This window comes from Lepus europaeus, chromosome 2 (genome assembly GCF_033115175.1).
Source record: "Lepus europaeus isolate LE1 chromosome 2, mLepTim1.pri, whole genome shotgun sequence".
NCBI classification, from domain to species: domain Eukaryota; kingdom Metazoa; phylum Chordata; class Mammalia; order Lagomorpha; family Leporidae; genus Lepus; species Lepus europaeus.
In genome coordinates this window covers 63251647-63274175 of record NC_084828.1, presented here as the reverse complement: position 1 = coordinate 63274175, position 22529 = coordinate 63251647, and the positions used below count along the sequence as shown (strand labels likewise).

The following is a 22529-nucleotide window of genomic DNA, read 5'->3' as shown; positions in this document are numbered from 1 at the left end:
CTCATCTTTGTGGATGTTAGGGATGTTTCCAATGTTTTTGATACTATGAAAGTAACTGCTAAATATATGGAATCCTCCTAGTGGCAGAGAAATTGTATGCCTCATGACACACCCTGGGTAAATGTTCTCCAGAAACATTGTATCAACTGTTGTTGATGAGAATACCTATTACCGTTCTAAAATCTTTGCTAATTTGATGAGTGAAAAAACATTCTGTTTTCGTTTTCATTTTTGTATTAGGATAATTTTTATTGTTTTTATTTGAGAGGCAATGAGACACTGACAGAGAGTCTGCTGGCTCACTATGCAAATGCCCACAATGGCTATGCTGCATTAGGGGTTGAAGCAGAGGGGCAGGAATGCAGGCAAGGTCTCCCAAATGGGTAGCAGGAACTCGGTTACTTGAGACACTGCTGTTCCCTCCTAGGGTCCATGTTAGCAGGAAACGAGTCGGGAGCTGCCGCCCAGTATTTTTTTTTTTTTTTTTTTTATATTTGACAGGCAGAGTGGACAGTGAGAGAGAGACAGAGAGAAAGGTCTTCCTTTTGCCGTTGGTTCACCCTCCAATGGCCGCCGCGGTAGGCGCGCTGCGGCCGGCGCACCGCACTGATCCGATGGCAGGAGTCAGGTGCTTCTCCTGGTCTCCCATGGGGTGCAGGGCCCAAGCACTTGGGCCATCCTCCACTGCACTCCCTGGCCACAGCAGAGAGCTGGCCTGGAAGAGGGGCAACCGGGACAGGATCGGTGCCCCGACCGGGACTAGAACCCAGTGTGCCTGCGCCGCAAGGCGGAGGATTAGCCTAGTGAGCCGCGGCGCCGGCATTGCTGCCCAGTATTTAACCCAGGCTCCCTGAGATGGCACAAGTTGCTCAAGCATTTTAACTGCTAGGCCCAGTGCCTGCCCTTTGAACCAGTACTATTTACCACTACCAAGTACCTCCTCCAACATCTTGAATTTATTTTGAGAATTTCCTTTTCTTGAGGAATGAACTTTTTTTTTTCCAGGCAGAGAGGACAGTGAGAGAGAGAGACAGAGAGAAAGGTCTTCCTTTTGCCGTTAGTTCACCCTCCAATGGCCGCCGCGCCGCGCTGATCTGAAGGCAGGAGCCAGGTGCTTCTCCTGGCCTCCCATGGGGTGCAGGGCCCAAACACTTGGGCCATCTTGAGGAATGAACATTTATGTGATAGACCACTGGTTAGATGACATTGCTATTGACAGTGGAGCATGTTGACATGATTTCTTTGTTCTACAGTTAGCTATTAACAGGGTGCCTGGTTATGGCAAGGCACTGGCCTAAGTGCTTGAGATGTGGAGGTGAAGCACACGTCTCCCTGGCCATACAGCACTCACATTTCAACCATTTCAGTGAGGGAGAAGTATGTGTGTCTTTGTGTCCTGTGCCTTGTGTCACATCTTTAAGACAGTCATAGATCCTAGTCTTCACTTTTCTTTTGGTGACTTTCAGAAGAGGTCTCCTGGTCTGGTGTGGATGTTCCACCAGACAGGAGAGCCCTTGTATTTTCCACCTGCTCAGTTACATGTTGGTTGGTTATGTTTCTGTATGTTACACCCACGATGATAACAATCGTTACAGAGAAAGGGAGAGACAGAGAGAGAGAGAGAGAAGATACCATCCAACTGCTGGTTCACTCCCCAAATGGCTGCAGCAACAGCCAGGGCTGGGCCAGGCTGAAGCCTGGGTCCCGGAGCCTCTTCCCGGTCTCCCACATGGGTGCAGGGGCCCAAGCACTTGGGCCATCTGCCACTGCTCTCCCAGGCACATCAGCAGGGAGCCAGATCAGAAGCATAGCAGCCTCAGGCCAGCACAGAGAATACTGGTGTCACAGGTGGCAGCCAAACCAGCTATGCCACACCACCAGCCCCTATCATCTCCCTTTCTAAGTTTGTATCAGCTTCCATCATTTTATCTTATGTACTCACTCTCAATATTATGAAATATCTCCAAGAGTTCTTTTTATCTGAAGTTTATGTTTTCGTTTGTTTGCCAGAGTCATTCCCTCTAAGGCGTCTTCATTCCCGTTGCAGCTTCCTTACTGTCCCCTTATGTGTGCCGATAGGGTCACCTTCACTGAGTTCCTCTGGTTGCATCTCGAGAGCCTACTGCATAGCAGTAGTGTCGACATTCCCACGCTCGCTGTTTCTTCCACTACTTCGTTTAAGGTCTATTGGAATTTCTCATAGAGCATTCTGTCTCTTCATGCCTGTGGCTCTTTCATCTCTGTTGCCCACTTGCATCATTTTATTGTCTATCACAGGCATTTATCATTGGGAGACAAGGAGGTGACACAGCTGCATGCTTTGCTGTCTGTCCATGAGTAACGCATGTACAGTGGCTAGTCACCAACAGGCTCCAAAGAAGTGATGTGATCGGTGCTGATCATGATGCACAGCTACTATATACATGACAATTTGTAGACTGAGGAGATAGCAATGAAATTCGTACTTTGTGCCATTACTCAGCTAATATATTGTGATAACTAAAATTTGAAGTGTTTGGGGGAACTTGTTTTGTGTAAACCGTGGTAGCTGGAATTCATGCATGTTAGAACTATGCAAAATGAGCACTTCTATAATTTATTTCAGATTTGTGCATGTTTCATTTCCTTTTTTATTAATATAAAGAGAACAGGTTTCATGCATTTTATAGGTACAGTTACAAGAAGACAACTACACTTCCCTTTCTCTCCTCCCCTTCCCCCAACCCACTGCCCACCCTCCCCTCTCCTCCTCTCATCAGTTTTTGCAAAGACATAATTTCAATCCACTCTATATTCACAGGCTTAATTCACCACTAACCATAATATTCAAAAAGTACAAGTAGAAAGAGCACAGTTCCACAGCAGTATAAACAAGGGCTAAAACAGCAATCATACCACCATGTCCATTTCATTCCCAAACATTTTTTTGTATTGTGTATTAACTACCACATATCACAGAAAACATATTTGTCATTTCCTTTTAAACTTTCTCATCCTTACTCAAGATTATTCCATATGGATTTTAGTTACTGTTCAGAGGGATTTGAGAGGCTGTTCCTGTAGAAAACATTGGTGGAATTCAAGGAAAAAAATTCATCACAACAGCCTGGAGATCCTGAGTTCAGATTTAAGGACTAGCTTGAGAGTGAAAATAGTCAACGAAAGCACGTTTTTAAAAAGTAATCAAACAGTTTCTTGATAGAAAAATCATTCTTAAGAAATGATGACATATACTAAATTATACTAGGAAATGGATATCCACAAAGATAAAATGACATAATATTATTGTAGTCATTCTGTGATCTGGTTGGTGACCCCTGATACAGGACTTTGTTCTTAAGTTTACTATGAATTGTTTGATAATCTTGAACTCCCAGCATTTTCTCTTGATCCTGTACACATAGTGACCACATTGTGTTATTAAATAATGTGGTTATGACCTGATTTTATTGGAGGAGGCACCAAACACAGCTATAGCTCAGCACTTTACTCTTTTGTAGAAATGTAGTTGCTACTTACCTGACTCTTTCCAAATGCAGCTGTCCAACTGCCTATATGTACTGTGACATTGTGAGCTCTTCTACAAAGCCAGGGAAACTTTGAAATGGGGAAAAAGAAATGAGTCTGTTGGACATCCTTTTCTTTGATCTTTTATATTCTGAGCACTTATTACACAAAGCCTGGGCTCTTTTATTTCTAGGTCCTACAGACTTCAGATGTGATGTCTACTCTGTAATCACTTTCACAGAATCATTTTATTGAAGCAAGTTGGATAGTGTATGAAGTTTATTATAAAATTATTCTTCTTGCCTTCTAGCAAGTACCCAGCTTATAATTGGTATTAATATTCATTTTTCTCTAATGCCAGTTGCACAAAATTTGTTTGTGTGCATGAGTATTTTAAATGAATGTCTAAAAATTTAAATAATAATTTAAATTTAAATAATTTAAAAATTTGCAATTCTAATTTCACTTGAAAAATCATTAGATGTGCTTTATCCTTCATTGAATACGATACTGGTTTACAGCTCAACAGATTCTAAAATTAGCTTGCTAGAGTTATCAGAAAACAGTACTATAATACAAAAATCGAACACTTATCTTACTTTATGGCTTATTAGTAATTTTGTATGTATTATATCTCACTGGTTAACCACCATGCCTCTATACTCACTCACTGATCACTTGACTAGGGACTGTCTAAATGTCATGTTTTTGAGCAAACATTACATCCTTGGCTTTGGGAGTTTTGCTGGATGGACTGCAGTCTGTGTGTGCCTGTTGAGTGTATGACATACAGTTTTCGCAGAATCATGACAACTTAGCATGGTAGATTAGATTTTATCCCCATGTTGACTTCATAATTTCAGCAGATTTCATCAGTGACAACCTATATTCTGTCTTACTTATGTGCTCTCCATCAGTTACAAGAGACTAGAAAACCTTGCTATTGTTAGCTGTTTGTTCAGTAGCTAGAGGGACATGTTGTTGCTTCATTCACATGAATTTGAAAGATGATAGAAATAAATGATATCTCTTAGATCGCAGTAGATTCTCACCTTTTCTGTAGTGAGAGAAGAAGATCTGGGAATAACACCCTCACCCCTCATACAAACCCCTTCTCAAGCACCCACCCTCACCTATTGGGACAGAAGGTCCTCAATGCAGGCCTTGTGTTTTCGTCTTTTGCTCACTGTTAGCTGTGTTAGTGATTGTTGCATAGCTATATAGTGTTCAGTCTGTTATCGTTGGATTAATCTCCTTGTTCCTTAAATTGGACCAGTAAAAAGGACCTGGAACATTTTAGATACAAAATAAGTATTTGTAGAACTAATGAATGAACCAATCTAACATGGTTCTAAGAACTAGCCTGTTATGTATAGTTATTTTATAGCAGATATGAAAGGGAAAATTTTAGGATTCCTAAATGTTTAACAAAAATGTTTTATTGTCCCCCCTGATACACAGTATTCCTGTGCCAGGCAGCACTTACATTTTAAGTTTCTTGTTAAAAATGTAAATACCATTATTTTGCACATGTTTTATTTTGTGTATTGATTTCAGTAGTTGTAGCTGAGGGGAATCTTTAAAAGCATGCCGATTTTTAAAATTGCATAGCTTGGCTTCACAACCAACCAGAAAATCATACCAAGAAATTTGATAAGAGCCTGCTGTTAGGAACACAACAAATTGTGTTTATCTTAATGCTAAATATTTGGGGGAATAACTTGAATCTATTTTCTTTGTTGCATTTCATGTTTTGATAAATTTGATAAATAAGGATAAATCCTGGCCGGCGCCACGGCTCACTAGGCTAATCCTCCACCTGCAGCGCTGGTACCCCGGGTTCTAGTCCCGGTTGGGGCGCCGGATTCTGTCCTGGTTGCTCCACTTCCAGTCCAGCTCTCTGCTGTGGCCCGGGAGTGCAGTGGAGGATGGCCTAAGTCCTTGGGCCCTGCACCTGCATGGGAGACCAGGAGGAAGCATCTGGCTCCTGGCATCAGATTGGCGCAGCGCGCTGGCCATAGCAGCCATTTGGGGGGGTGAATCAATGGAAGGAAGACCTTTCTCTCTGTCTCTCTCTCACTGTCTAACTCTGCCTGTCAAAATAAATAAATAAATAAAAATTTTAAAAAAGGATAAATCCTTTTACAAAAGGACAAGAAATGATCATCAACCATAGGTTCTCCAGCTTATCTCTAAGGCATCTGTGCCAGATACCTTGCCTATTAGTTACACTGAGAAAGTTGACCACTGGGCAAACAACAAGCTATCTTCCCCACACTTGCTGTGGGACCTGCTGAACTGTGGCCACTGTAAACAAAGAAAATGAGCCAAGGAAACTCTTTGTAAGGATTCACTCAAGAAAACATAGAAATAAATAAATCTTTAAAAAAAAAGAAAACATGGAGATACTCTTTTATCACCTATGTTTACTTAAGTAGATCCCACTAATGTATTTGTCAGAAATGGTTGCTTAATTTAAGGAAAGGTTTAAGATAGCCTTGAAAATAATTAGTAGAGAACCAATCAACAGGAACTAAAGTGATCTCCAATGTATAGTGTACTTATTCTGAAAGGAAAAGGGACATTTTATGCTAGAACACTGTCTGAAGCAGTGTTTTGTGGTGGTTTATTTTGTTCCTCTCATTGACATTATTTTTTTCCTATTTCTTCTACGTGTGAAGGGGTTGAATTTTATAGACAGTCCAAACTTTTGTTTTTGTTAAGAATGGCATGAGTCAGCCTTTTTCGCATGAAATGATAGTGTATTCTAGGGAAAATTCTTGTTGCTTGATCTTAGGAGCTCCTTTATGTTGTGCATTTTCCCTGGGAGAACCTCTTATGAAGGTTTGATTGATTGGGAGATACATTTGAAGCAGCCTCTATTCTGCAGGTCTTTGCAGAACTTTCAAACTCTGTTTAGATGATGATATACAGGGGATTAAAATGGAAAACAGGACATGTGTCTATAGAAAGTTTGTTTTCCTGTGTGGGTGCCTTTTGTGACCTATACAATCAATTACATTCCAGTCAGTATTGGAGCCTAGAAAAGCAGAAGCTGTGAGAACTCTGTGCTTCATGATAAAGAAGGGATCTGGCTATGTAGTGGTCTTATAAATTCCAAGGCTGCTTGGAGCTAACAGACCCAGTAAACACTTGGGGCAGTTGCCTTAGGATGCTCTGTGATTGCACTGGATTTCTCTCATCTAACTCATGTAGATTTCAGTTAATCAGCTTAAGGATTGGTTATTACCTGCATCTCCTTTCAAGAGACTAAAATTAAGGTTATAAATGAAGTATGGATAGATAGCAAATCAAAAAATCTTCAGGTGGCTGCAGCATATATTAAAATATACAAAAAAAAATACATTTTATCAAAGTCATTTTATTTATTGATTGGGGTTTATTAATCTTATTTAATGTCAATTTAGTGAAAGAAAACTAAATCCTAAATAAATATGGTATTTTAAATATCTCTTCCTTTATGACAGCCACTCGTTCATTACTGACATGGAGAATATTCATGTGTGGATGACATATAGCAGAATTCAGTCCTACACTCTATTTCTTCTTGCTACTCAGAATGCTTTTACATTGCAATTAGTCATGTCCTAGTGAAAATTAATTGTAATATTAATCAAAACAGAGAAGGTTGATACACAGTAAAGGAAATGATATTTTAGGCTCACCATTATATAGTTTTTTCCCCAGGGAGAGTACTGGGTATTTAACAGTAGAACTTGTATCAGAAACAATAATATATATAATGGATCCTGTTGAGTCTTTGTAGTTTATTATTTTAAAATATTCTACTTGAAAACTGTAATGCTTTTTTCCCTCCATCAGGATTTCATAAAGGTGTGATTGTACAAGTTCAATCTGTTTTTCAAAACAAAATACCTAGATTTATTAATTTTATATAAAGTGGAGTGTAACCAATTTTTTCCTCATCAACATTATTTATGTCCATGTTGTGTTATCAATCTCGAGTGATTTTGCTCATCAGAGCACATTGGCAATGTCAGAAAGACACTCTGATTGACATCTGTAGCACAGAGCAGCCCCCAAAGATATTTCTAGCCCACAAAGCTAACAGTGCCTCAATTGAGAAAGCCCATTGTATATATAACTTTATTCTTTCAACTTTAGGTGAACAAAATGTACAATCAGCATCCATATTTATACTGGTGTGACCCTTCATAGCATATGATTTGATAAGTTGCTGCTCAGAAATTATCTATGTATAATGAGTTTTCAGTTTGTCTCTGCCCTCTTATCAGTTTCAAAAACAGCTTCACTTGTGACTGACGTCATAAAACTCTTTGTTTTGTCTTTAAGCACTTAAATATAAATCCAATCGTACGAACAAGAAAATCATTCTTTTGCTTATTGCTGGCCTGCTACTCACCGTAATTGTCATTGTTGGAGCCATCCTTTTTGTCCCAGGTAAGATGTGCAGTAACTGTGAGGGAATGCAGGGTGTAGAAGAAGGGATTCCAAGGGGATGTTGTATTTGTTAGGGCTGTAACAAATTATGGCAAACTGGGTGGTTTAAAATAGCAGAAATTCTCTTGCCACTCTGGAGGCAATAAACCTGAAATCGGGATGTCATCAGAAGCACACTCCCTCTCCAGGCTGTAGGAGAGAATCCATTCCTAGTCTCGTCTGGCTTCTGGTGTCTTCCAGCAGTCCTTGGCATTCTTCGTTTGTGGCAGTGTAACTCCAGTCTCTTCCAGTGAGGTCGCAGTGCCTCCTCACCTCCTCTGTGTCATTTTCCTGTGTCTGTGTCAACTCTTGCTCTGCTTCTCTGTTACATGCAATTAGGGCTCCCCAGTAGAATCCTGGATAAGCTCCTCTGTTCAGAATTCTTCCGTAACCCTATCTGGTGCCATATAACCCAGTATTCCTTTCCTATGCAAGGCACTATTGTACTTCAGGATCAAGAGTGGGAATATCTTTAGTGCCATCATTCAACCCACAAAGGCAGGTTTCATTGGCCACGACACGGAAATGGGAATGAATGTGGGAATGAAGACTGAAGTGGCAGTGGCATTTGGGAAATGGGAGTGTGAGTGGGAAGTCAGGGTTTGCAGAACGTGGAAAGAAAAACAAAGACAGACTGGTACTCATAGTGGTTGATGAAGGAATGTCACTGTTGCTTTATGTGAAAAATGCAGTATAGGTGAATGTTGAACAACATAAATTTGGTAGTTCTATTCCACCTCTGAAATTAGAGAGGGCATGGGAAGGAAGGGAATGATTACAGAAGATAACTTGAAAGAGCAATTAACCGGGCTTTGGATCAGACTGAACATAGCAAATGAAGGAATGCTGAAAAGTGACTACAGGTCTCATCTAGATTTCTGTAAAGGAACTAAGAACAAGATAGAACCTATGTGAAGTTGTAACGTGTTGAGGCTTAAATTTTGAGATTTATATATCTTACGTTTAATTTTAAATAACTAAATGTAGACACTCATTTTGTGTGAAAGTTTGGGGAAACATCTTTAAACCTTTCACAGTATTTTAAGAGTAGCATTGAGATTATAATGCAGTAAATATATTAAATACTTTAACTTCCTGAAAAGGAGGAAATATGTAGGAAAATATTTAAAGTGCTTTCATTTATTAACAGGTGAATATTCAATAAAGAATGCTTCTGGACTTGGTTTCATTGTAATTTCTACAGGGATATTAATATCACTTCAGTATAATGTGTTTATGACAGGTGGGTATTATTCCAGTGTAATTTTTCCTACCTTTTTCATTTATAAGAAAGCAATTTTGTTGAAAACATTCTTGTATTATTTCACAACTCTGTAAAGTTGTTTTACTGAAAAGATTTTCCAGGGACAGCATTTAATCTGTCAGTTAAGTTGCCCACATCCCATGTTAGAGTACCTGGGTTTGAGTCCAAGCTCTACACCTGAATCTGGCTTCCTGCTAATTGAAACCTTGGGAAGTAGCAATTGGTGGCTCAAATGACTGGGTTCCTGCCACTCACCTGGGAGACCTGAATTGCATTCTGAATTCCCAACTTTGACCTCAGTCACTACTGCGTTTGAGCAGTGACCTGCCAGATAGGAGCATTCTCTCTCTCTCTCTCTCTCTCTCTCTCTCTCTCTCTCTCTCTCTCTCTGTGTCAAATATATAAATACAAATTTGGGGGACAAAACAAAAAAATTTTCCATGCCACTCTTAGAGGTTATTTGAAGATTAAGATCTCTAAGTCATTGAATTATTTGGTAAGACATCATTTTCATATGTATTTGATGCCAGTCAGAAAAAAAAATTACTGAAGATTTATATATTTGATAGGCAGAGTGATGGGGAGAGAGAGAAAGAAACATATCTTCCATCTGCTAGTTCACTTCCCAAATGCCTACAAGAGCCGAGGAGGGTTGAGCCAGGCCAAAGCAGGGTCCAGAAAGTTCATCCTGGTCTCCCACATAGGTGGCAGGAACCCAAGTACTGAGGCCGTCATTTGCTGTACAGAGTAGCCAGGACTCAAATCAGAGTCTTAGATATGGGATGCGGGCATGTCAAGTGGCAGCTTAACATACTGTGCCACAAGTCCTGCCCCCAATCAGCAATATTTAAAATTTTATTATATAATTTCTTAAAGATTATATTCATCTTCTGATTTCAGTTTTTGATCTTTAAGTAGATGTTAAACACATCCTTTCTGTTTATTTGCTAAACATCTACATTAAAAAGACTAGTTCTGCAAAATGGAGTTATTAATTATAAATAGAAATGTAATTTTTTAGTTGTTGTGAACCTTGACACTGTAGTTTTGAAAGACAATGTGGAGATACTAACTATAATCAATATAATTTTCTTTCCATTTCAAGACTAAACCACTGAGCTATTTTCATTAGTTAAAAGAGTTAGATTTAACCCTGTCTTCCAGCCTTCTCTGGTTTACCATACATTAGAGAGGTATCAATTTACTACAAAAGCACAGGTGCACAAGGCGGAGGTCATGGTGTTCACAATCACTTGTTTGCATAGTGGTTTTATCCCCCAGAGCAATTTTGTGTGCATGTGGAGAAGCCATGCATAATAGCCGTTTTGTAAAATGCACAAGTGTTGTAAAAGCAACATTGTCCTAAGATTTTTGAGTAAAAATTACCCGGACCAGCTCATCTGAATGACAGTAGAAAGCTGCTGAATGTGTCAGTCTAGAGCTGACTTTTGTGTGGAAGTGTCAGAACTCCACAGTCAGTCCTTCATCATAGGATGATGTTATTCTTGATTGCTGCAAAAGCAAGGAAGAACGATTGCTTCTAAATACTCAGCCTGCTTCTGTTGTGTCCTTTTCCTTCCTGCAGCTTTTGGGATGACCTCCTTCACTGTTGCCATATTGATCACTCAGGTGCTGGGCTACGTCCTCGCAGTGGTCGGACTGTGTCTCTGTATCATGGGTAAGGGTTTATCCATTGTAGTCTGGTTTTGGATTTCTCTTAGGCAGAGCTCTTCTTTTGCTTTCTTCCTTTTTAAAAAATACACAGATTTATTTTTTGGAGAAGTCTTAGGTTTACAGCAAAATTGAATGGAAAGTACTGAGTTTCCTTTTACCCGCAGCCCTTTCGCTATACCTTACATAGCCACAGTCTCTGTCAACATCCCCCACCAGAGTGGAACCAGTCGTGACACATCATTATCACCCACAGTTCATAGTTTGCATTATGGTTCACTCTTGGTGTAATACATTCTGTGGGTATGGCAAATGTATCATGACTTGTACTCACTATTGTAGTATGATACAGAACAGTTTCAGTATCCTAGAAGTGCCTCCTGTTCCACCTGTTCATCCTTCCCTCTCCCCAAATCTTAGCAACAGTAATGTTTTCATTATCTCTGTAGTTTGCATTTTCCGGAATGTCTTATAGCTGGAATATGCAGTATGTAGCCTTTTTAGATTGACTTCAAGTTTCCTCCATGTCTTGTCATGGCTTGACTGTTTAGTGCTGAATAACATTCCAGTGTGTGGATATGCCAGTTTGTTTATGCATTTACCTGTTGAGGGATATCTTGATTGCCTTTAATTTTTTGTGACTAAGAATGAAGCTCTTATAAACATCCCTGTGCATGTTTTTTGCTCTCAATTCCATCTGGGTAAATATCAAGGAGTACCAACTGCAGGGTATGTTAAGGATACATTTAACTGTGTAACAAACTGCCAAACTCTCTGTGTCAGCAGGACTGTACTATTCCACATTACTGCCACCAATAAATGAGAGTTCCTGCTTCTCCGCATAATTGCCAGCATTTGCTGCTGTGAGCTTCTCTTTTTTAGCTCTCGTTTTTCTCCCAGTGAGAGTAGTGGTTTCCATGTTGCGCCAGTAAGGCTGGCTGTATTTTGCTTGTGAGCTCATTGTTTCGACAGCCAGACAACTATATTGTTGATTCTTTTTAAAGGTTCGGTTGTTTTGTATTTATTTCTAATAGAAAATTTCATTTGTTTTTACAGCCTGTGTCCCAGTGCATGGCCCTCTTCTGATTTCAGGTTTGGGTATCATAGCTCTAGCAGAATTACTTGGACTAGTTTATATGAAATTTGTGGGTAAGTCAATCTTATTTTTGTTGGCCCATGCCAAGAGTCTCATATATATAACTTAGAAAAGGCTTTTCATTGGTTCTTCTAGCTTAGGACCAAAGAATATATTGATAACTCCAAAAATGAGAGCATACAATTGGAATGATTTGGGGGTTATTAAAGAAATAATGAGAAGTTTGTATTGTAGACTTTTTAAAAATGATTATTATTAAACTGTGTAGATTTTTTATACTGTGTAAAAGGATACATTTAAATGAATACAAAAGAATTTTTAGTTGTCCCTTTGTTTCTATGGTAGAGCTTTTGAAGAGACCTGTTTGTCATTTGTGTCACCTGTTTGTCAGTTGCTATTCCTCTTGCGCACTGTTTAGACATGGATACCCCTAAGGAAATAGGAATTGAAATTCAAAATCTATCAGTTTTGTTAATGGTGAAGAACAAGTGACCTTCAGCATATGACTTTCAAACATTTTAGTTAAAACCTATATAATAAAAGCATTACGTTTTAAAATTTACTGTTTTACTATCTTAAAATCAATTCCTAGCAAGTGAGGAATGAGTTTCATTGTTTCTAATCTTTGCATTTAATCTTACCAATTTCAAATGACAGGATTTTACATAAATCCTTGTTTAACCTGGGTCTCCCCTATGGTTGGCAGGGACCTAAGTATGTGGATTGTCCTCCCATATTTCCTGTGCTTCCTCATGCCTCCCGTATCCGCAAAGAAGAGCTGCCTTCAGGTCTGGCTTTGCTGCCTGCAGTCAGCCTAGGCATTGTAATAGCTGCACCCCCCTTGACCTCACTTTCCCTCCTTCTCTGTGACTTAAGACCCGAAGAAGCCTGTGAAAGCATGTAATTACAAATGTCACTGCTATCCATTGAAATGAAAATGAAAGTGGAATCCCTGCAGGTACCCCAAATTAGTTTTTCTTTATCATAGTTTAACATGAAGTGCACTCTTAAGTAAGTTAAGAATTTGGTACAGTTTTACTTACATTTTGAGCATATTCTAAATTAACTTTTCACATCAACTTATCTAATGCCAGAGTTCAGAGAGACACCTTCGGTCAGTTGAAAGGCAAGAAGAGAAAAGGTACAAGAAAGTTGCTCTTTAGAAAATGTACTAGAATAGAAAAAATAATGTGTTTTGTTTTTATAATCTGATGATACAAATCTGAATATGTCTAACATTAGGGCTGCAAATTTGAGTGCTTGTCTCAGGAAGTAAAAATTGTAAATGTTTTCAACATAATTTCCATTTACTACACATGCTCTGTTTTTGAAAAGCCTAATGGGCCGGCGCCCTGGCTCAACAGGCTAATCCTCCACCTTGCGGCGCCGGCACACCGGGTTCTAGTCCCGGTTGGGGCGCCGGATTCTGTCCCGGTTGCCCCTCTTCCAGGCCAGCTCTCTGCTGTGGCCAGGGAGTGCAGTGGAGGATGGCCCAAGTGCTTGGGCCCTGCACCCCATGGGAGACCAGGAGAAGCACCTGGCTCCTGCCATCGGATCAGCGCGGTGCGCCAGCCGCGGCGGCCATTGGAGGGTGAACCAACGGCAAAGGAAGACCTTTCTTTCTGTCTCTCTCTCTCACTGTCCATTCTGCCTGTCAAAAAAAGAAAAAAAAAGAAAAGCTTAATGATTGTGTCCTGATTTAAATGCAATGGAATCCTTATAATTAAAAAAAAAATCTCAAATACTCTCTAGGTATGTGTTAATGTTTGTATGAGGATTTTAACTTTTATCATATTCATTGTTTCAAAGTTTAAGTTTGCAGCCTTAATTGTTATTTTAAAGAGTAGGATTTTGATTTTTACTTTTTATAGCCATCTCTTAACTATACTGGATTTTTTTTCTTTTTACTGGAAGCATCTTAATTTTAAAAAATAAAAGGCTAGGAACAATGATTTAAATGTGACAGCAGACAAAAGCTTAAAAGGAGCTGACAAACTCACTAAACTTGGGCTTGTTGTTTTGTATGGAGTGTTTATATCCATTAGTTATAAGGATCAATAGGTGTTCATTTTTAAGAACCATCACCAGGTAGTTCAGTATAAGGGCATATAATAGTGTTTTGATACAAACCAGCATGGTAGTGATCAGAGCCATGTTTACCACATCTCAGGGATGCAGGTATGGAATATAATATAGTAGAACAGAAATATAGAGATGCCTTGCTCTCTCCTCTCCCCCTTCCTCCTTTCTCTTTCTCTCTCTCTCTCTCCCCCCCTCCTCCCCTTCCTCCCTCATATATATATATATATATATATGTAAATCCATTTATATATATGTAAATCCAAAGATCTTTTCTTGCCCACTATTTACGAGAAGTAAATCTACGATCACTATATAAAGCATGATTGAAAAATTCAAAACCTTGAACTACATTTATAGCATGAGGTCAAGTATTACAGGGAAGAGAAAGGATTGCAAGTAAGCACATATGGATGGCTTCAGGCTTATGATTAAAAAACATCATGGTTGCCAGTGTCTTTGGCCCTGGTTCCAGCAGATCCATCATAATCATCGGTTGGTTACATGGGTTGTAGCCCTTCTGGACAGGATTAACTCAGGTGAAACTGCCTTCTGCACAGTTTAGTTTTCTAGCACTAGAGGGATCACAGCTGACTGTGATCGCTGTTTATAGATCTCTTGTTTCAGAATGAGCTAGCCAAATGCAACAGTCATTGAACCTGAGAATTAGAACATAGAAACTGTCCTTTAAACGTTATTAGGAAACAAAGGGGAATTACTTGGCAGTTCTTGATAGTAACTGTGATAAATAAATTTATGAGCTTCAAAATATAACTGTAAAATCTTATCTCTGACAGTTTATATTACCCATCAGAAATGTAGATAGCTGTCTAGTTCTCTTTTTCCTTTGTTGATCTTGACACTGATACTGGTTTGTTTGAAGTAAGCTGTATATACATGTAACTATGTTGGTGGTCCCCATGAAGTTCTCTAATTCCACTTGGTTTATTGGGGAGACTGCTAAATGTGAGGCACATGCATTCCCAGCTCTTTGTACTCCACACTGGTTTGGATGTGAGGAACAAACTACCCTCCAAGTACCTCCACTGTAAGAGAAGTTAATTAAAAGCTCCACACAGCACTCAACAGAGACAGAGATCTCATGAGAGAAGAGTTTGTAGCTCAGAAATTGGAAGGATCTGATACATCTCTAATGACTGAAGCATCATGTTGTCTGCTCAGCAACACAAGTTGGTTGATGCCCTTCCACTGGCTGTGGTTACCAAGTTCTTCTGTCTTTGCTGTCACCCAGCTCACTCTCTTTTTTACCTCTCAGCTTTTAATCCTATTCGTGTCTTCTCACTGATAGCATTTCTTACCTATAGCTCTACACTGTGAATTTTGCTTGCTGAGTTTCTCTGTTTCTTTTTCCCCTTTCCTTCCCATCACCAACTTTGCTAGTCATTTTTGTGTTTCTCTCCTTAAAATTGCAGTGGTGGGGAGAAACATACCAGGTCAATCAGTTGTCAGTCTTCCATTTCAGAGACCCTTATCAGTTTCTGGCTGTGGGGTGCATAATTGGCTGATGTTGGCTCAGATCCCACTCTGTCCTTAGCCTAGGAAGTTTGATAGTGTTGGGATTGGAAATGTAGTAAGTAAATAACAAGGAACAGGAAACCTGCCTTGATCTGTTAATAAGCAAACCCATGCTGTCATCCAGCCCAGGTTACAGTGGAATTGACTACGTGTCCAGCAGGATCACCCTCTGACTGAGCGATTCCATCAATGCTTTTCAACCTGTAAGACTGATTCTGTCTTTAAGACTGCCTTTAGCTGCCCTGGGGCCTCTTTACTTAGTTTTTATAAGAAGTTGTTTCTTCTTTACTTCCTAGCTACAATAATTCTTTTTCCTGTGTCACTTTCTTCATGCCTTTATTCCTTCATCTTAGTCAACTAATCCATTCAGAGGCAGCATTCAGAAGGACAACTCAGAAAGATAAGGAGGAGTATACAGAGCAGGGCATGATTAAGGCTATAATTGGCGGCAGCTGGTTATAATTAGAAAACTCTTTAAACTCAGAGGGATCTGGATATTTTCTCTAGTTTGCTAGCTATCTGGAGCTTTGAAAACTGCAAAGAAGCAGGGGCAACTGGGCTACAAGGCACAAGAACAGTGAACCTCAGCCTGCCCACAGTTCTGGCTTGCCAGAGTAGGGAGTGATGGAGAGAGCCCATGATAAGGGTGAGTAGATGACAGCATTTTTCCACCAAGCAGTTTAAAAAGTGGCTTATTTGGGGGACAGGTGGCATGCACAAGCGTAAGACTGTGTGTGTTTATTATTGGGTATAGGTAGGTTATTTGTTTAATTTGCATACAATCAAAAATATTCCATTTTTTAATAGACTGTCAAAGCTGGAACTTTTTTCATTGAAGGCTCTGATACCTCTGATTTTAGCCCTGAACATTTTATCTTAAAATTAAGCATATATTGTCTGAATTTATTTTACTTATTAAATTTATATTCTTATTTTCTTATTTATATCAGCTTCCAATCAAAAGACTATACAACCTCCCAGGGTAAGTTAAAGTTTAATAAATGAATTGGGAATTTTTACTAGACAGGTTAGACTGAGAAATAGTAATTGGAATATTGAGCTCTAGTGCTCTTTAGTGTAATATCAAATAAGATAATGTTGAATTCATTCCACAGTGTTTGCATGAATGGGTCGAGTTCTGATTTTAAAAATCTGTTTGATCATTTTAGTATCAATGGGATGGGGTAATTGATTCCTTAAGATTACGTTGACTTATCACATGCAGAATGGCAAAGTTTGTGGATAGAAATACTGGTTATTAACTCTGATCAGTAGGAAGCGAATTCCAATATGTTGCCTTACCTTCTGGATCCACTGGATGTGCACACACAGAATAATCTCAGGCTTAAAAATATGAAGACAAATCTATATTAAATTGACATCAATAAAAATTATAATCTTTAAAATAAATGTAAATAATGTTGACAGATACCTGTTCTGAGATATAATTCATTGGCCTCTTCTTCCCTTTTATATACATTTTTCTTCTCAAAAACCAAAAACCTGTACTGCCCATTTCACTGTACGTTGGATAACTTAATAAGCTATCTGAGAAAATTCCAAGGAAAGGACCTTATATCATGGTGATGGACTCAAGAGCTGGTTGGTAAAAATAGGATCTGGAAAGGACCATCCTGCCCTCTGCTTCCTATGAAGGATTGGTGATGGATCTTAGTGGAATGCTATAGAGAATATCCTGGCTATGGCAGGAAGTGGAAGTTACATGGGCTCCCAAGTCTGGCGGACCTCAACAGACAGGCCTCGAGAGCAGGCTGGGGCAAGATGTGCTGCTCTCCCCACAGGATTTATTCTGGAAGGGCTGGTGCTAAAGCTGGCAGCTTTAAAGTGCTTTTTAGAGATAATCCATCCTCTGGGCCTATATATCCTAACACATATTCTTTCCCAGTGACTGAGTTGAATTTGCATGACTTGAAGCTTGCTGTCTTGCTCTTATCTCTTGTTTAACTATTATTTATTCTGTCGTTGCTATTTATGATTGCACTTCATTAATTTTTTGAGAAGCTTGGATTTCTTGAACTGAGACAGGCAGGGTGTGATGGGAAATTCTGCATAGAGAGTATTAAAGGGATAATACACATTATAAAAATATTAACTAGATTTCACAAGCTTTGCTTTAGCCTCTAATGCCTTATTTTGTTTTTTGACTAAAGAATGCTCTGTGTACCATATTGTTTAAAAGTTAGCATATGTAAGTTTTAGTGTAAATGGATATTAATAAGTTATATTTTTAGTTAATATGTTTTAAATATTTTCCAGAAAGCTGTAGAGGAACCACTTAATGGTATGTGGCTATTACATACTTGTATATCTCTTGACCCATTAGCAGATTATAATTGGAATTGGCTCAAAGGAGTTAGACTGCCCCATCTATGCCTTAGGAAGAATTTTGTTCTCTCTTGCCTTGAGACCTCTCTTTTTCTTGATTATTCATCAAGAATTGGGAGTGTTGCTTTTGTGCTATTCACATACCTGGGAAAAATGTACCGTCTGTGTCTCTCAGGTAGTTGCTTCCCTTAGACAAGTGACAGAATTTGGGCAAGGGGACCATTGCCCCTTTTTATTGGCCAACATTCAGCCCAACAGTCCCCCGGAGAGAAGAATCTCAGTTACCTCCCATTTCTGATGCTTAAGTTTCAGTAAGACTGTCCTCATGGAGTGAGACCAAAAATGTCTCAGTTTCTTTGTATATAAATCTGTCTGTATTCCTGAGTCTGTTCCCTTTGTGGATGGATATTGTGGGTGATTCACACAAAAGCTTGGTAATAATGTGGCAGCCTTAAAATTAATTTGTCTGTATAGTTGTGGAGTAGTTGGCATGATATTACTGCATATTTGTTTATATGTGATTTCTAATTATGGAACCTTACTAATTGCCTGCTTGCTTTGTTACTAACCCTTAGCATTTAAAGAATCAAAAGGAATGATGAATGATGGTAAGTATAAAATGTGTCTACAATTACAGATTGGTTAGAATATGGGCATCAAAAAGAAATGAACAAGTTTCTTGAAAGTGTGACTTTTTTTTAATTAAAAAAACACTGTCAAATCATAAAGATCCACATATCTTGATATATAAAATTTAAGTCAACTTTGTTTAAAATTACAAAACTACTTTAAAAGCTGTAGGATGTCATTAAGCAGATTCTCCAGTCATTTGGCTAATAGGAAAGAGAAATTATTGGGGCTGGTGCTGTGGCATAGTGGGTAAAGCTGCCACCTACAGTGCCGGCATCCCACACAGGTGCCGGTTCAAGTCCCAGCTGCTCCACTTCCTTTGGCCGGCGCCGCGGCTCACTAGGCTAATCCTCTGCCTTGCGGCGCCGGCACACCAGGTTCTAGTCCCGGTCGGGGCGCCGGATTCTGTCCCGGTTGCCCCTCTTCCAGGCTAGCTCTCTGCTGTGGCCAGGGAGTGCAGTGGAGGATGGCCCAAGTGCTTGGGCCCTGCACCCCATGGGAGACCAGGAGAAGCACCTGGCTCCCTGCTTCGGATCAGCGCGGTGCGCCTGACACAGTGCGCCAGCCGCGGCGGCCATTGGAGGGTGAACCAACGGCAAAAGAAAGACCTTTCTCTCTGTCTCTCTGTCTCTCTCACTGTCCATTCTGCCTGTCAAAAAAAAAAAAAAAAAAAAAAGAAAAGAAATTATCACTGTTTGTAAAATACTCTTCAGATTCAGTGTCTTGTGATTGTAGATGCTTTGTACAAGTTACATAGATAATGTGGCACAACTCTAGCATTTTGACAGTTTCTTTTGTGCATTTGTTGGTAATTTTGTTGCATTTAATCCATACAAACTTAATATCTCTGCTTTTTCAAGCAGGAACATGATTCTTACCTTTTGGGAGAAGATTAAAAAGACAGATATTTAGTCACCCCAACTTTTGCTACATTTTTCTTTTTTGGAACTCTGGGCTAATAATAACTTCGAATCTTTATTGAGTATATCAAAGACATATGTTTGCTAAGACTTAAAGATAAGTCGGTCTGAGATATCGAGTACTATAGACAAGTCATTTTGATTTTACCTTAACGTGTTAATGATTCCTTAGTTCTGTTGACTTTTAGTAATGTGTTTATGTTATCATGTGATCAAAGCATTTCTTCACACCTCTGATATTTACAGTCCTCCCTGAGCATGTAAATAGTTCTGCTTTGTCTTTTGCTGTTTTAAAGTCTGTGACCTTCCTGCTCCCCACCATAACAAAGCAAAGCATTCAACATACTATCTTAATTATATTATCCCATTACTTGAGTGTAGTGGATTTTGACATTAAATTGATGTTCATATATTAGTGAAGTAAGTTTAAAATGCTTAGGCTTTTGTTTACTGAGTCACAGATTTTTCTCACTTTTGTAGGTCTGGGTCACAGCCTTTAAAAGCATGCTTTGTATGCAAGCCACTCCCTCCTAAAATGAATTGTAGTTAGTAGGAATAAAAATGGACGTTAAAAAAAAACACAACTCTGGTATCTGGAATTGGTATGGTTTGTTTATACCTACATTGTGGTGTCCTGTTTTTTAATTTCTTTTCCTACTGTGGTGGTATTCTCCTGCAGTTGTATGAAGAAACTAAATTTTCTTTGTTTCCAGAAAACCAGTGTAAGCCTTGAGTTGGGTGCCTCTCTGTTACATGCCTTGGTTTTTTGTTGTTGTTTTGTTTCTGAACCACTGCATCAGGAGAGAGTATGAAGCCTTTTTGTTCTGAATATTTTCTTTGCGGTTCATGAAATCTATGATGACCTTTGTAATTTCCCTTAATTTTGCTAATTTTAGCTCATCAAACTTTTTTTCACCTATCTCTTTGATGGGCTCTTCCTACTGATATACAAGGTGCTTTCCTGGGTATTCTAGTCAGTACCATTTCCTCTTTCAGTTTTGTTCACTGCAGTTTGCTTTGAAAAATCAATATCTCTTGGTTTTTTTCAGAAAACAGAGATGATCAGACTGTTAATTTTTGTTTGGCATTAACCTTTTACTTACTGAAACTAGACTAAGGATTTACCTGGTTCCTGTCTCTGACCTTTGCAGATCTATTGTCTTTATTTTTAGATACTAGATATCTGAAGCAATTCCAAATTTTTTAAATGCCTCAACTTCTATTTTGAAGCTCCCTCTTAAGTTTTAAAGACTTTTGAGTGTACAGGTAAAAAAATTGTTTGTGATCTCATTTGAGAGAGAAGTAGAGAGAGTGAACTCTCATCTGCTGATTCACTCTTCAGAGGCCCGCAGCAGCTCAGGCTAGGACAGCCTGAAGCCAGGAGCTAAGGACTCGATCCAGGTCTATCACAAGGGGGGCAGAAACCCAGGTACTTGAGCCATCCCCACTGCCTCCCAGGATCTGTGTTAGCGGGAGGCTGATGAGGAGCTGGATCTGGGTATCAAACCCAGGCTTGGGATACAGGATCGATGTCTTACCCATTAGGCCAGATGCCTCCGTGCTGTACCCTCTATTTCTTTCTTTTAAAAAAAAAAATTACTTATTTACTTGAAAGAGCAAGAGAGAGAGAGAGAGAGAGAGATTGAGATTGATCTTCCATTCACTGATCCACTCCCCTGATGTACCCAACAGCCAGGACTAGGCCAGGCCAAAGTCAGGAGCCAAGAATTCCAGCCTGGTCTCCCACGTGGGTGCCAAGGGCCAAAGTACTTGGACCACCTTGCACTGCCTTCCCAGGCACATTAGCAGGAAACTGGATCAGAAGTGAAGTGGTTGGGACTCAAACTGATATTCCGATGTAGAACACCGGCAACAGAGGCTGCAGCCTAACGCACTGTACCACAATGCTGGCTCTCAGTTTCTTAATAAATACAAAATACACACAAATGGTGGTTATAAATAGTGATTATATATCCATTTTTCAACTTTCCAGAATAACTGAAATGAAGTGATGGACTCCGATTTGGAGAGCAGGAAGACGTGAAAGGAATACACTTGTGTTTACGCACCATGGCCTTGATGATTCACTCTTGTGGAGAAGAAAACAAGTAACTGGTTTTCATCTATGGGAGAACATAAGTCATTGACCCTTAAGTGATTGTTACAGTTAAGTTTTTATTCAAAGCAGCTGTAATTTAGTTAATAAAAGAACCATGATTTGTGTTGTGTGCCCGATTGAGATACAGTTTTCTACTGTTGTTTTTATGCAATTAAGGGCATTAAGTTGAGGGGGCAACTTCCAAGAATGATGCCTTTCAGACACTAGGGCCTCCTGGCTCTTGGTTAAGTGGGTTCTGACTGAGAATTCCCAAGCACTAACCTCGTGGTTACCCGGGGATCTCTATGAAAAACAGTGGCTTCCATCAAACCCCAGCGAAACTCAGGTTCACGGCAGCTTTGTTAGTTGTGGTGTCAGCTGAATACGGTGTCTGCCACTTCCGGGTCAAGGGGTTGGTGAACTCAGTACAGATGAGAATTTGGTGGGGACCACCTCATAGGCCACCTGCATGGGACAGGGTACTGAGGAGGGCAGTGGTCTTCATTCTTGGGGGTTGCCATTCACATACTCCCCCTTCAACATGCCATGTTAACAGATCCTTACCAGACTTAAGGTAATTGTATTGATGGCTGTGTTTTCTTTGATTCACACAACCCTTGTAACCCTGTCTTGTCCTCTTGTTATTTGCTTCTGCTGTATGACATGTAGCACCTTTTCTCCTCCTTGAACATGGTCCTGTGACACAGTAGCATCAGTTGTAGGAGGGAGCCAGACTTCTTCTCAGAGCCCTGTGTTCACACTCTGCAGCAAAAATAGCTATGGTTGTAACATATGTATTCCCTTCCTCTGATTTGAAGGCAAAAGTCTAGAGCGTTTCTTCACTTCTTTTCTAATGGGGGGGGTGGGGGGCATGAGAAAGAAAGCGAGATTGAAATTTTC

General features: G+C 39.6%; 1 protein-coding gene across 6 annotated transcripts in view; it reads left to right on the top strand.

Moving 5' to 3' along the window:
- Window positions 1–21770, top strand: part of CD47 (CD47 molecule) — a 49467-nt gene extending 27697 nt beyond the window's left edge. The window contains exons 4-11 of one of the 6 annotated variants that reach the window (XR_009867591.1): window positions 7843–7950; window positions 9140–9232; window positions 10839–10931; window positions 11981–12073; window positions 13115–13161; window positions 16586–16617; window positions 17913–17937; window positions 21525–21770. Coding sequence is in view for 4 of the 6 variants with exons in the window: in XM_062207622.1 (XP_062063606.1) it covers window positions 7843–7950; window positions 9140–9232; window positions 10839–10931; window positions 11981–12073; window positions 16586–16617; window positions 17913–17937; window positions 18557–18589; window positions 21525–21529 (482 nt within the window). In the remaining 2 variants the exon portion in view is untranslated. Of the gene's footprint in view, window positions 1–7842; window positions 7951–9139; window positions 9233–10838; window positions 10932–11980; window positions 12074–13114; window positions 13162–16585; window positions 16618–17912; window positions 17938–18556; window positions 18590–21524 lie in introns of all 6 variants that reach the window. The other 5 variants (XM_062207622.1, XR_009867590.1, XM_062207632.1 and 2 more) reach the window with 5 other exon arrangements.
- Window positions 21771–22529: the final 759 nt, after the last annotated feature.